The sequence below is a fragment of the Musa acuminata genome, chromosome BXJ1-11 (genome assembly GCF_036884655.1).
Source record: "Musa acuminata AAA Group cultivar baxijiao chromosome BXJ1-11, Cavendish_Baxijiao_AAA, whole genome shotgun sequence".
In the NCBI taxonomy this organism is placed as follows: domain Eukaryota; kingdom Viridiplantae; phylum Streptophyta; class Magnoliopsida; order Zingiberales; family Musaceae; genus Musa; species Musa acuminata.
The window spans coordinates 26,255,470-26,269,467 of record NC_088337.1 but is presented as its reverse complement, the minus strand read 5'-3'; the positions used below and the strand labels follow the sequence as shown (position 1 = coordinate 26,269,467).

At 37.7% G+C, this 13,998-nt stretch overlaps 3 protein-coding genes across 12 annotated transcripts; 2 read left to right on the top strand and 1 right to left on the bottom strand.

Annotated features, from left to right (window-relative positions):
• The first annotated feature begins 141 nt into the window (after positions 1 to 141).
• Positions 142 to 4,439, top strand: LOC103971634 (glycolipid transfer protein 1). The gene is made up of 7 exons (XM_009385698.3): positions 142 to 343; positions 824 to 963; positions 1,795 to 1,850; positions 2,088 to 2,218; positions 3,234 to 3,369; positions 3,870 to 4,001; positions 4,081 to 4,439. The coding sequence occupies exons 2-7, from the start codon at positions 846 to 848 to the stop codon at positions 4,114 to 4,116; spliced, it is 609 nt and encodes a 202-aa protein (XP_009383973.2). The 5' UTR covers positions 142 to 343; positions 824 to 845; the 3' UTR covers positions 4,117 to 4,439.
• Positions 4,440 to 6,148: 1,709 nt separating this feature from the next.
• On the top strand, positions 6,149 to 8,818 carry LOC135583829 (CRIB domain-containing protein RIC5-like). 5 transcript variants are annotated; one of them, XM_065090294.1, is made up of 7 exons: positions 6,150 to 6,549; positions 6,630 to 6,706; positions 6,825 to 6,959; positions 7,113 to 7,212; positions 7,299 to 7,396; positions 7,501 to 7,588; positions 8,372 to 8,818. In XM_065090294.1, the coding sequence occupies exons 4-7, from the start codon at positions 7,152 to 7,154 to the stop codon at positions 8,791 to 8,793; spliced, it is 669 nt and encodes a 222-aa protein (XP_064946366.1). In that variant the 5' UTR covers positions 6,150 to 6,549; positions 6,630 to 6,706; positions 6,825 to 6,959; positions 7,113 to 7,151; the 3' UTR covers positions 8,794 to 8,818. The 5 variants fall into 5 exon arrangements, with proteins under 5 accessions (XP_064946367.1, XP_064946366.1, XP_064946365.1 ...); XM_065090295.1 differs by lacking the exon at positions 6,825 to 6,959 and having other exon boundaries at positions 6,149 to 6,549; positions 7,299 to 7,378; XM_065090293.1 differs by having other exon boundaries at positions 6,630 to 6,959.
• LOC135597392 (pentatricopeptide repeat-containing protein At1g08610-like) lies at positions 8,108 to 12,809 on the bottom strand. Of its 6 annotated transcripts, none has more exons than XM_065090290.1 (4): positions 12,610 to 12,809; positions 11,605 to 12,159; positions 10,222 to 11,520; positions 8,108 to 8,813 (listed from the first exon to the last, which is right to left on the bottom strand). In XM_065090290.1, the coding sequence occupies exons 2-3, from the start codon at positions 12,034 to 12,036 to the stop codon at positions 10,327 to 10,329; spliced, it is 1,626 nt and encodes a 541-aa protein (XP_064946362.1). In that variant the 5' UTR covers positions 12,037 to 12,159; positions 12,610 to 12,809; the 3' UTR covers positions 8,108 to 8,813; positions 10,222 to 10,326. The 6 variants fall into 6 exon arrangements, with proteins under 6 accessions (XP_064946362.1, XP_064946358.1, XP_064946359.1 ...); XM_065090286.1 differs by having other exon boundaries at positions 8,108 to 8,479; positions 8,609 to 8,813; positions 10,222 to 12,159; positions 12,610 to 12,808; XM_065090287.1 differs by having other exon boundaries at positions 10,222 to 12,159; positions 12,477 to 12,808.
• Positions 12,810 to 13,998: the final 1,189 nt, after the last annotated feature.

The following is a 13,998-nucleotide window of genomic DNA, read 5'->3' as shown; positions in this document are numbered from 1 at the left end:
ATGTAAAAGTTCTTCGGTAAATTTACCCACACATTTACTTAGATTCAGGTGGGGCCCTGTGGAGCCCGACACTTTGGATCAAGATAACTGCAATGAAAGGTCAGGTAGATAAGGGGGTACGAAAAACGTCGTATTTCCAAGACGACGGCGCTACAGTTTCTTTGTTGATTCGATTCGTTTCCCTCTCTGGCTGCTTTACCCAAATTCACTCTCTAAGAATTCACCGTACGAAGCCATTAGCTCGTTGATTTTTCAAGCGTTTTGTTGGCGACCTCTTTATCTTGATCTGAAAGTCTTGGAGAATCGAAGAAAGATAAGCGATTGAGTCGGAGAAATCCCATCGGTTAGTTCCCGGCCAGATCACCTGAAAGCACTTCTTACAATTTTGATCGATTCTTATGAGTTCTGACAGAAAGATCGGATCTTTGGTTTTTTTGTTATTAGATCTGAACCCAAAAAACCCAAAAAGATGGAACTTTTAGATGGATCTCTGTTCTGAGAATGCTTTCTTATCCCCTTTTATGCGTACACTAGGTTAAAATGTGTTTATTGATAAGAAGATCTGAGGTCAAGAACTGTTCGGCACTAATATTTCCTTTTTTCGTTTACCGTTTTCGAGTTAGATCGACTACGATTTGCCTGTTAAACGTTTTCCATTATATGGGTCATTCGTTGGATAAACTTTAGTGGGAAGTCCGTGATACTTGGATCAGATCGCTTGCCTTTGTGACTGCTTTTCCATTAAGGTCTATTTAGTTTTTACTTTTTGTATGTACCTTCTGGGGGAAAATTAGAAAGCTTTGTTTTACTGTGACTTTGATAGGTTGAAGGATCAGAGAGTAGAGATGGAAGGGACCGTGTTCACTGCCTCATTGGAAGGAATCAAGCATGTCAAGTCTGAGAATGGAGTAATTCTAACAAAACCTTTCCTTGAAGTGTGCAAGCACATCCTGCCAGTTTTAGGTACTTGGCTTACTCTGCTTATTATTTCATCCAAGGAGAAAGTTCCAGTGGAGCTCTTTGCTTTTTGCCATGTCTGGATCTCAATAGAGATTTTTATTTTCTTTTTATAGACATGTTAGGCCAACCTAGGCATGATTTACTTTTTAATTGCTTATATGCTGTTATATATTTTGCTAAGTTAGTATCTCAGTGAGTATCTGCAAAGATGCTTTATTACAAGATATTTACAAGAAATTTAACGATCAGATATTTGATGGCTTATTGGAAGATATCAAACATAACAAATTATATTATTATGTTGCTATCTCTCTGGTTGTGCACAATAGCTCTATACACTCTGTCACTTTTTTATTAATGTTTACCAATCTGTGTTATGTTTCATCGCACGAAGCCCTTGATTTTAAGTTTTCATATTGATCTAAAAAGCATTTCTCAAGAAAATGACATGTTCACTTACATAGCTCAATAAATGTATGCTTATCACAGCCATGAACCAGTTTTCCGTGATGATAGATTAGAGCATCTTCTTTTCAGTAGTGATCCTTGTTCCTTTGGCTACCATCAATGTGTCAGTGTCTTTAGTTTTATCTAGTATACTTTATAAGCATGTATATCTTATTTATTCTTTAACTCTATAACTCCTGCCAGCTTTGAGCTGATGCTTGATTCAGTTTTGGAACTTATTATTATGAATTTTGCTGCTTACTAAAAATGTGAAGTGTAATATATCTTGTTCATCAGATTCTTCTTCCATTTTTTAGAGCTGAATATTTCATCTTACAATATCTGCCTCCATGGCATTTCTTCTAATTTTCACTTTGGTTTTGCCAGACAAGTTTGGAACGGCCATGTCACTTGTCAAATCTGATATAGGGGGTAACATAACGGTGAGAAATCTGTATTCTCGTTACCTTTACTAAGAAGTTAGGCTTTTTAGGATATTTTTTTAAATTTCTTACTTGAGTGAGTAATTTTACTCTGGTATTGTTTGGCAACAATCAGTTGGTCTGCTGCAATTTTTATCATGCAACTAAGCTAATTCACTCATTCATTCGGCATAATATTTCAGCTGCCTTGTTTTTCATTTATATCACTTGCATATATTTCGCTGATTTATTTTGCAGAGGCTTGAAACCAAGTATAATTCTGATCCATCAAAGTTTGAACATCTATACAGCATGGTGCAAATTGAAATTGAAGCTAAAACGACTAAAGGTTCTTCAAGCTGTACCAACGGGCTTCTATGGTTAACAAGGTGTGTTGTTTGATTCGTTTTCAGTAAGCTTTTAAAATTTCTGAATGGTATTGTAACATGTGAGAACTTTCACATCATATGTTTATGTAATGCATGTAGAATATAAATGTGTGTATAGAGACATGTCCAAGTATGTCAATATAAATTGTGGATAGAGACGATATGCAAAATTTTCATTCATCGTGGTGACAAAGGATGTGACATGTAGATCCATGTGAAAACATAAGTCGCCAAGAATTGGACAGAAACAGTTGGATAGAAGCAAGAAGTTATTGTAAACTTTAACTACTAGAACCAAAGAGCAAGTACATGATCCCTTTAAACAATAAAGTTGACAACGATGAACACGTTTACTAGTTATATCATCTTGAATTACCTGAAACTTGAAATGAGATATTTCTCGCACCAATCACATAATTTGTTGAGATAGATCATCAAAGAGATCTTCCTCGAGAAACATATATCAGAACTTCGTCTCATATGGCTTAAGTATAAATTCATGAATGTTGATGTCTTGATCCTTTAATAGTTAAACACAGCAAATAGTTCATCTCCTAGAGCTAAAGATATTTTTATTAACTCTAGTAGTGCTTGGGTATGTTGTTTTTTACTATTGTGGCAAAGTTTTAGATGAATACATCCATCAATTATTGAGGTGGTTACATGCATCTTGATGAATTTAAGAAGCAGATAATGTCTCTATTTTTCATGGTGTCATGTGCATAAACATAACCAACACAAGGAGAGCATCTTCAAGTCACTGTTCCTGCTGTATATGGGTACTTGTTAATGAAAAAGAAATGCTCTTCAATTTACATATAATCTGATGTGTAGATTACTTTTTCAAAAGGCATCTGGAAATGTATGTAGGGTATGGATGTTGCAGGTCATAATGAACAAGTAGTCATCAATGTCATCTTTTCAACAAAGACTCTTGATCGTAGCGTAATTGAATCATTTACATGGTAAATATCAGTAGGCAAATATATGGTTCATGTATGTACTTATATTTCAGGGCAATGGACTTTCTGGTGGAAATATTCAGTAACTTGCTAGAGCATCCAGGCTGGAGTATGTCACAAGTTTGTACTGATTCCTACAGCACAACCTTAAAAAAATGGCATGGCTGGCTTGCCAGTTCTAGTTTCACGGTAACATATGTTGTTTGTTTTGGGGGTTTCTTCTTAACATCTTTATGTTTGAAGCAACTCCTATATTGAAAATATAGGAAACCCGATAGACACTTGGCATTTATCACTAAGCACTTGTAAGTTCAATCAGTTCAACTATCGGATAAATATGTCATCCTTATTGTTTCCCCCCATCCTTCTTTGTAACTTATACATCTCCAAGAAAGAAAATCCATGTCACCATGAAGCCCTCACTCAATTTCTTGTCATATAGTTTTGATTGTTGCAATTGGAACCTGCTTCATGGTCCCTTATACAACTGACAGTGAACTCATACTTTCGATACCATAGTATTATCCGTTTTTGTTTCTGATCTTCAAGTCCATTTCCTGTCTCTTTGGCAACAGATCATGCTTAAATAGCTCATAGATGTAACTCTTTTTGAACTCTCAAGCTTGCCATGTGACTCTCAATAACTTAAAGGTTTATGCTATCCAACTGACAGATAAATTTGGTTGTAGGTTGCTATGAAACTTGCTCCTGATAGGAAGAAATTTATGGACGTTATTGGTGGATCAGGTGATGTCAGTGCTGATATGGAAAAATTTTGCACAACCTTTGCCCCACTCCTAGCAGAGAACCACAAGTTCCTCGTAAGAATCACATGCTCAATTTTCAAGTTCGAGTACATTTCCATCAAGTGTGAAACTCATTGCTTTGCTCCCTCTGCAGGCCAGTGTTGGTCTTGATGATATGAAGGCATCTTGATGCAAGGACCAAGGTTGCTCGCTTCTCATGATGCCGACTTGATTGCCAATTTCATTTGAATATCATCATGATGAAGGAAACTAACTGCAACTGCATTGGACGAGAAATAAAAGTTAGTTATCCTTCTAATATCGTGTTCCATCATCGACTTTAGATGTCAAGAACAATGTCGCAAATAGCCCTTTGATGTCAAATTTGCATATGCTTGACAAGTACTATTCTGATCTGATCTTTAAGTCGTTCTTGTTATTGGAACTGTTTGAATGTATCTTGCCTATATTTAGTCTGAAAATTAAGAGATCAGAATGGGTCAATTAAAACTAGCTCTCTTGTTCTTCAATTGTCTATGATGCAAGCTTACATTGCATTCTAAGTATGACTAGCTTTTCTAAGTCCTTTAAATTTGCAAAAATTAACATGTTTACGAAATTAACTAATAAAGTGGGCAAGTTCAGTGCTCAATATTTTTGCCAAATGTAAGATCTAAGAAAGAACCAATGTAATTTTGGTGTTAAAGATCAAAGACATCTGGTATAAAGATTACTAAAGATTTAAGAAATGTAAATCCAAAACCCTAGGAAGTGAAATAACAATCAAAAAAGAAAAGAAGAAAGAGCTATATCAAACTAATGATCTAGACACAAGTTAGCTAGTTAGGGTTTGGAAAGGCTTCGTCTAGCAATATCTATTCATCCCTCAAAGTATGTCATTCCTGAATTTTCTCGAATAGCTCAACGTCTTATCTGAGTTACTTAGTTTATGAGTCTTTATACATAATAAAATCTAGTTTCTTTGACCAATGATGATAATAATAATAATAATAATAATAATAATAATAATAATAATAATAATAATAATTCTTTTACATTGCTTAAAATCGTAGGTCTCTTGTCATTTTTAACAAATGATTATAACATTGTATCCGTGATCATTGTTCTAAAAATTTTTCGATGCAAGTCCTTTTACGGAAAAACTACTATTTGAATATCGTACAATTTAATTATGATCATGGTAAATACCAATATACAAGATATATATATATATATATATATATATATATATATATATATATATGGAATCGACGATCCAATTAACAAATTATAAGTAGTCCTTTTATGATCTTTAATGTTAAAAAGGATGTCCGATCAAAATCAATCAACCATTGATGTTTTCGAAGCTGATCATAGAATAATCATTGGGTCCTGGAACTTTCTCATAATACATAATTGTACATTATCCAAATATGTTAGTGTTTTCTTCTATATTAAATGTGCACTAAATATTTATTAGGTTATTATTTCTTATAGGCCTAACTCAAATAATAATTGCTGTTTCTTTCCATCATATATATGTATGTATCTATCTAAATTTTCAAGATGACATAGATATCATTTTATAATGCAATTATTGTCAAAAATGTAACAAAATATATCATCCACCAATAGTTGCGTAAAACGTGGATGCCATGTGAACACCATATGCATCTCGCATGAGAGTCATAGGGATGTCATTTGGGTCACACATATCAGTGCAATCACGTGTATAGGTTGATACTAACATGATGATGTGACCTCATTACATGAGTCTATTGAGGATGCGTCTTGCAAAAAATCCTTTCCATCATCAACAAAAAAAATAAATAGATATAGATAAAAACACTGTCGATCTAAATTTAAATTTAGCATAATATCATAATATCAATAACATACTAAATGACATTAGCAATTTCCAAAATAAATATTTTTTTGTAAATTGATAATTTTATATTTATCCCTTTCGATTTAAGTGTACAGTGAAAAAAATTAAAGGGCACATAAGCATTTTAAATTTTATTTTTTAAAAATAATCTTAATAGTGTTTATTTGTTAAGGATTTAAATATATACAATATATATATATATATATATATGTAATTTTATTTTCTGTATTTTCTTTTTTGTTTAAGGTTAACATGGTCAATTATGTCAACGACCATTTCAACGGCCACTTCTTCTTGCCGCCTTTCGCGGGAGACCCAACTCCCAAGATGGGAAACACTCGCCACCACCACCCATCTCTGCCTCTCCCCGCACATCAGCAATAATAAAAACAAAGCAGCAGCAGCAGCAGTCCGAAGAAGAAAATGTTAGGAACGTAATTAGAAGGGCCTCCTCCTCCTCCTCCTCCTCCTCCTCCTCCTCATCTTCTTCCACTCGTTGACTCGCATCCATCGGCCACCTCGATCGGCCGCGTTCCGAGTGCGAGGTGTCAGGCAACGACCCCCCCCCCCACCGCGCTGTCACCTTGAGGAGGAATCGGAGATGGCTCCCCTTTTGGCCATGACAACGCATTCCGTTCCGTCGTCGCCTCTTTCTTCTGCTTCTCCTGTCTCGCTCTGAGCGTTTCATTTGGACGCCTCTTCTTCCTGTTCTTGACTGGTCCTGTGATCTTGGAGGTAGGCTTGCTTCTGTTCAGAACAATTGATCTTTCTTTTGGCTGTTCTTCGAATCGTTTTGTGTTCGCTACGTCTCTCAGATCGCCACTGCATCCGCCTGGGTTCGATTCAAGCAACGCCGGTGTGAAGTGGGAATAGTAATTCCGAGCTGAGCTTGGTACTTTCTTCTCCTGTTCTTCGTGGTTGGGTCCTAGAACAGTCTTCCTCTTAATCTTCTGTGTTCGATCCTTCCTGCCATAAGCATTTTGAGTTCTTCTCCTGTTCATGCAATCCAGATTTTTGGAGATTCCTTTTGCTTCATCAGATAATAATTATATCTTGTGGCTCTTGGGACGGTCTGCTTAATCTTCTGTCTTCAGTCCTTCCTATCATAAGCTTTTGCAGTTTGTTCTCCTGTTCCTGCAATTCAGGTTTCTGCACATGCTTAGTGAGAAGCATTTACTTTCTGAAAGCTCAAACTCAAATATGACGATATATCCTTACACCATCGGTGATTTTTTGTTGTTGCATGAATCAGTGATCTCTATATGTATCCAATACAGTTCTTGCTCATTGTTTTTAAGGTTAGAAGAGCTCACATAGTACCAGAGGCAGAGGCAGACATGGGCACAAAGATGAAGAAGGGTATCTTAAAGCCCCTGAAATATTTTTCCCAAATATTTGGTATGCCAAAACACTCTTGGATCTCCTTGTGATTGGTTTCTGATGGTGCACGAGTCTTCAACTGAGAAGCAATTCTTTCACCACAGACAAGGAGGAAGCTGACATGCAGATTGGGTTTCCAACTGATGTTAAACATGTGGCACACATAGGATGGGATGGACCCAGTGTTAGTTCCCCAAGCTGGGTAAATTTAGTAGTCCTAACTGAGGCCAGAAAGGAATTCATGTTTTGGATGCTGTTCATTGGTTTCTGTTCACAGCTTTGATCTCTCATTTCAACTGTGCATAGATGAAGGAGTACCATTCAGCACCACTCGGCTCTTCCTGTGGAGAAGATGGCAGGGAAAGCTCCCCCCCAGAGTCATGGGGCTCTCAAGGTTAGAATTGCTACCAACTGATTTCTTCAAGAATGCAACACCCAATCTAGATTTTGCTACATGAAAGCATCAAAATTATTTCTATAACCATCTTCATCTTCTGGTGTATCATTCTTGAGATTTGCCTGATGGTAAGTCAATTAACCTGCTTCTTCACCACTTCGTCTACGTGAAGATTGGAGTCGATAAGCTCTATGATCAGTTTCATCTGGTCATCATCATACACATCAGAGCTTCAATCTTCCTTCTAGTAATGTCACTCTTGAGATTAGTCTGAAGCAAGCCATTAAGACCACACCTTACCCCCTTTAACCACATGAAGATTGAAGTAGTGTTTCATGAATGAAAACGATGCAGATCAGTTGATCACCAGTTTTATGCACAATTTAGTGTTTGCTATCATCAAAATATGCTCCATGATCAAGTACATCTGGCCATCATCTGCTTCTTCACCACTCGAACTACATGATGCAGGTAGCTGATCACCAGTTTAGTAGCAGAACATCAAAGAAGACAAAATCTAGGAATCAGACTATCCTGTTCTGCATTACTATAAATAACAGAAGCTGAATTACATTTTATGCAGATTCTATTGATACAAAAAAGGAATTTGGCATCACAAAGTTAATTGCAACCCAACTATTTCTGCTTCAACTACTGCTGGGAATTTGTGTAGCTGATGCAGAGTTCAGCAGTAGTTCACCAAAACATGCATCAGTGCAGGCTACACATCTCACTTTGTGGTTTGGGTTATGTGATGATACCTTGCAATTGCTGCTGCAGAGTTTGCAAGCGGAGGGATGGAAGACTCATCAGTTCGACAAGCGGCGGGGCGCTCAAAGCCCAGCTCTTCTGCAGTCGAGCCATCTCCCGACTCCCCCGACTTGCTCCCTGCGTCCACCAAACCCAAGCATTCAAGACGGCACCAATCGGATGGAAGCATGTCGGGCGACTCCGCCGAAGCGCCGCGGCGCAGCCGGAAGCCACGCAAGAAGGAAGCGGCCGGGCCGTCGGACTCACCGGGGCAAGACATGCCAGCCATCCCCAAGCAGTCACACCGGAAGAAAAACAAGGGCTCTTCGAGCACCGGGGGCTCGGTGAAGAGCTCCAAGTCGAAGGCCCCAACGTCGGCGCCGCCCGCAGGTGAGGAGAGCAACACCAAGCCGTCGTCAGAGGCGGCGGAGGAGGACTACAGGGTGCAGTGACCAAAGAAGCTGCTGCATCGCTGTTGGTTTGGTTGAGGCCGAGAAACAATGTTAATGTTGAGTGTTATGAGATAGGAAACACCACAAGGGAATTGTATGTTGTGAACAAAGCCAACTAATCTATGATTCTTTGCATGATGCCATTGTCTGCACTCTGTTCTTGGCTTCAGAAGACACTATTCATTATTTATTCTAGGATGGTAGGAAGATCTTATGATGAAATATCATTTTGATTATTTATTTATTTTATTAAAAATATTATTCTTATATCTAAATATAACCGGATTTTGATACACCGGGCTCCTTTTATTAAGGATTGAGAATTCAAGATCTTATCGAACAAATTTTTAAAAGCGTCAACTAACTAAACTCATAGAACCTTGATTATTGATAGTAAAATTTAAGATATATATATGTGGCTTCTTCTATTGTTCTCTTACTAGTATGAACTTTTACCAAAAATTAATTGATATTTGGGATCGCTTGATAATGTTCCAACTATTTTAGATCGACAATATGAATATTATATAAAATAATATCATTAATCAAATTTAAAATATTAAAATATTTATTTATAGTTGATAATACCTAAATACTCATGTTGAAACAATACAGCATGCTACTGTTTTTAAATTTGTGATTACAGAATGCTATTTGGTCAGTATGCTCTTTAATACTGGAGATTCCATAAAATCTGTGATTACAGCATGCTATTTGGTCAGTAGATCACCATCTAGTGCCATTGATTATAACACTCCAGAGGAGGTATGTTCTGGAACCCTACTGAGACTCCCACTTGAAAACATTTGGTTGCCTTATGCTCATGTTTTTAAATGTATATTTTTGAGTAATGCACATGGCATAAGAGGTACAGATTATTGTGTTGAACAGAGATCTTCTAGACTAATATCATAAGATGTTAATGTTAAATAAGTCTGCTATTTTGCATGCCAAGGCGTCTAGCCAAATAAGTGGAGATCATTCTCCCGAAGAGCATGTGAAGTTTTGAGATATGCAAAAGATCATTCTGTGAAGCTAGAACTTAGGTGTTTAAATATATATTTTTGAGATATGCATCTGGGTTAAGAAGTACAGATTATTGTGTGTTGAACTGAGATCCTCTAGACAACTATTATTAGCAAAGATGTTACTGCTGATAAGTTTGCTATGTTGCAAGCCAAGGCATCTAGTCAGACAAGTGGAGATCATTCTGCAAAAGAGCATGCAAAGGTTGAGGAGGCAGATTATGTCTTCAGCACATGAAAAGACATTTATCTAAGACATGAAACGAAAATAGAATCATTTACTAGGTACCACATAGGTGAGATGACTGGTGGAAAACCTGAAGAGCTAACACTACTGAGAAGAAAGAAATATTGAACTACAAACCGGCACGACTACAAAACACAAGACAAGAAAATCTCTTACCTCTTAGAAAAGAAGATAAATAACCATCCAAAACACTGATGCCAAACACATGTTCAAAGGGTCTGCATTCATATCAGCATATCCGCAGTTTCTAAACTGAACAATCTAAGAGTCCTCTTTAAGGATCTTGTGCTCGATAAACACCTTGCGCAGTTTGGTAGCTGCCTCAGTCATTCCAGAGGCTGCAACTGCTCTAACTAGTGATGTGTATCCTGCTTTACTGGGTTTACTATATCTTGATACCATTATACTTACAATCTCAATAGCAGTATCTAGCTTTCCATTTCTGCATAGTGCCTGTATCACAAGGGTAAAAGTGCTGCCTCTAATCCTGCAGTTGATCTTAACCATCTCTTGTAGCATCTCTACTGCTTCATGCACCATGCCTTGCTTGCAAAATCCCATAACTAGAGAACCATAAGTGATATCATCAGGAGTAATACCATCATTGACCATCTCATCAAACAAAACCATTGCTTTCTTTATCTCACCCTTCTTTGCTAATCCATCTATCAAGGTGTTATATGATATGACAACCAGAGAATATCCATTATCCCTAAGACTATGAAGTATCTTTAGAGCCTCTTCTATCATGTCCACTTTACACATTGCTGCAAGAAGGGTGTTGTAAGTGACTATATCTGGGGAGCATCCCTCATTTAACATTTTATGCAAGACATCAATTGCCCGATCGAGAATCTGGTATTTGCACAAGCTGTTGATTAAGATATTGTATGTAACCACAGTTGGAGGGTATGAAGCTTCCTTCATGATAAAAAGCATATCATCAGCTTCAGCCCACTTTCCCTTAATACAGAATGAGTGAAGTAAGGTGTTATAGGTGACTGCATTGGGCTCCAGACCATGTGACATAAGGCCACCTACAACCATTGCCACATCCTCAAATTTACCCCTTTTGCATATCAAATTGATAAGAGAATTAAAGGTCACAAGGTCAGGATGGCATCCGTCAAAGGCCAAATCTTCCATAGCATTCATGGCTCGCCGAATACCACAGTATTTGCACACGAGTTCGAGAAGAATTGTGTAAGAAATGAGATATGGCGGATAACCTTTCCTTAACTGATCTTTCCAAAACCAGATTGCCTCATCATACTTACCATGCTCAAACATGGACCTAAATAAAGTGTTAAATGTAATCACGTCTGGAGGGCAACCACAGAAACCCATATCTTCAACTAGTTTGATTGCAGAATTCAGCTGACCTCTCCTGCAGAGACCACCGATTAATTTGTTATACGTGATTATGTCTGGAACCCCACCAGATAAAATCATCACCTGAAGAACACGAACGGCCTTCTCAATCCTATCAACATTGATCAAACCACGAATCAGGTTTACGCATGATTGGAGATCTGGTACCTGACTTAACCGAGCCATAACATCAACCAAATTGCAGGCTTCCATGAGTTTTCCATTCTCACAGAGATTACAAAGGACATCATTATTGGAGGTCTCATCATGCTCCACATGATACCCATCAAGGGTCGAGCCACTTGCATTGGAAGTTGATAATCGCAGGGGTTTAGCATAATTGACTGGTGTTACCTTTTCTGAATTATAGTTGCTTCCATCAACCGTATCCGCAGGGCCAACTCGGAGAGCTGCAGAACTATCAAGCTGTATGTCATGCTTAAGCTTGAGCTTCTTCGAGTAATCCACATGAACCACAGAGAGCGCCGTAGATGAACATGCCTGAGAACCATACGCATGGATTGAGCGAAATGGGAATGATGATCCATAAGAGCAACAAATGTCACTCGCGCACTGCTGCGTGAACACCATCTTCACCATTTCATCTATTCCAGTTGAAAAATGAGATTACTGACGCTCCATGTAATCAAGTCATCCTTCTTATCATATTACTCCCCAGTGTTTGAACAAGATGACCACCATATGGAACAAATCAACGATTAACTGTTAAGAATAAAATATATACATAAAATACCGTCGATCAATCTTCTTCACGAAACAAGATAGAAATCAATAGACCGAGACGGGAAAGCTGCTCTTTTTTCTATCAATACCAAAAAGTCACAATGACCCTAAAAAAAAGAACAAATTTTGGGACCTCGACACTAGAAAAATCCACAATGCCAAAATAATCGATACCAAAGAGGCGAATTTTAGTTCCTCATTGTAACTACAAATCAAGCCCACGTATTTTTTGACGAGAATTAATCCCTTTTTTTTCACGGAATCAGGAGAGATGGGGAAGGCCTAAAAGAGCATACCCACATCGAAGATATCGAAAGACTAGCACGGTGCTGTTGTAAGAAACCCCAAAATTGTTCGGAAAAATCGCATTTAGCCAAGAACCAGTAGCATCAAACCCAGCAGAGAGATGGGGCAGAACACAATACGTACACCATCCAGCGTCCTGTGAGTCCGTTGTGGCTTCGATTCGATGCTCCGCTTTCGGTTCGGCGAAGAAAGGAAGGGAACTCCCAGGGCCGTTAGGGTTTTAATCATTCCACAAGGGATATGGGCGGCCTCCTCGAGGTCGGTGGGGCTTTACGACTGAGGGGCAGGGGTGCAGCTTCGTGATTCGTGCTGATCAACACCCCCCATCCCCATGGTTCATCAAGACGGCGGCTTTCATATAGGGATAATCAATCAACATTGGTAATAGTCGTTTCTTTGATGTAAAGTTGCGTGTATCATTTAAGATAGGGATAGGGATAGGGATTCTTAACCTCAACAATGTCACATATTCTTTTAAATTTCCAGATTAAGATATGTCTCAACATAGTCAATTCGAAACGATTTGAATTGTGTCATATCCGTGTTCGCATGAATTCTTACTGGAGGCAAATCAATTGGAAGTGTGTTACGCCTAAAACATTAATACGAGGGTGTTCTAATGCAATCACCGATAGTTGAAAGTTTAAAACTTTATTTATCCCACTCAAACTATATTGATTTACCAAACCCTTTAATGAGCATTAATATATAAAAAATATAAAATTATATATATATATATATAAAGAAAAATTAGAAATTAAAATCCTGATATACGATATTCTGTGCATTTCCCCAGCTCAAGATATAATTTTTATTTTTATTTTAAAAATAAAAAATACAAGAACGATAATAAAAAAATTAAAAAGTTAAAAAGATGGAGGGGTTTAAATAGAGTTTTTTTGGGTCTAAATCGAAGGCAGCCGCCATGTGTCAACACACACGTTGAGCCTTTGCGAATGGACACATAAGGGTAACACATGACTAAGATAAAATCAGCTAAATCCATGACAAATTGTATCAAAGTGGGACAAGCACACATAAAAATACTTGGCATGCAAACATATGGGACCTAACTGAGTTGCGTTGAGGGTAGGCAGCACGCACGATCGTTTGAAGGAAACGAGCATTGAGATATAAAAAAAAGGAATCACTCAAAAGAGTGACAATCCAAGATTGACATTTAAAGAAATGACTAACCATTCATACGAGAGACATCACGAGAACAAATGGATTGGGAAGAACGCCTAGCGCACAAAAGTTGTGATGGCTAAGTTTGAGCTATGGCTTGATATTAGCAACCAAACTTAATGGTGCTCAAGATAAGCATGATGTTTGATAAAGGATGAGACCATGTAAAGTGTGATGAGTTGCTCCACAATTGAAAGAGTTGTGGAAAGCTCACTAAGGTGGGGAATTGCTAATTTAAAAAATTCAATACTCATACAAAGGATTATATACGGACGATGGACTATTTGTAGTCATTCCAAGGCAACCAAAACTTGGCGCTATGGA

Bases quoted from the DNA above. Each gene is read 5' to 3' on its own strand.
- LOC135583829 (XM_065090294.1), top strand. From the start codon at position 7,152: ATGGGCACAAAGATGAAGAAGGGTATCTTAAAGCCCCTGAAATATTTT. The intron at 7,213-7,298 runs GTATGCCAAAAC...CTTTCACCACAG, and splicing joins ATATTTTTCCCAAATATTTG to ACAAGGAGGAAGCTGACATG. The intron at 7,589-8,371 runs GTTAGAATTGCT...TTGCTGCTGCAG, and splicing joins AGAGTCATGGGGCTCTCAAG to AGTTTGCAAGCGGAGGGATG.
- LOC103971634 (XM_009385698.3), top strand. From the start codon at position 846: ATGGAAGGGACCGTGTTCACTGCCTCATTGGAAGGAATCAAGCATGTC. The intron at 964-1,794 runs GTACTTGGCTTA...TGGTTTTGCCAG, and splicing joins GCACATCCTGCCAGTTTTAG to ACAAGTTTGGAACGGCCATG. The intron at 4,002-4,080 runs GTAAGAATCACA...CTCCCTCTGCAG, and splicing joins CAGAGAACCACAAGTTCCTC to GCCAGTGTTGGTCTTGATGA.
- LOC135597392 (XM_065090287.1), bottom strand. From the start codon at position 12,036: ATGGTGAAGATGGTGTTCACGCAGCAGTGCGCGAGTGACATTTGTTGC.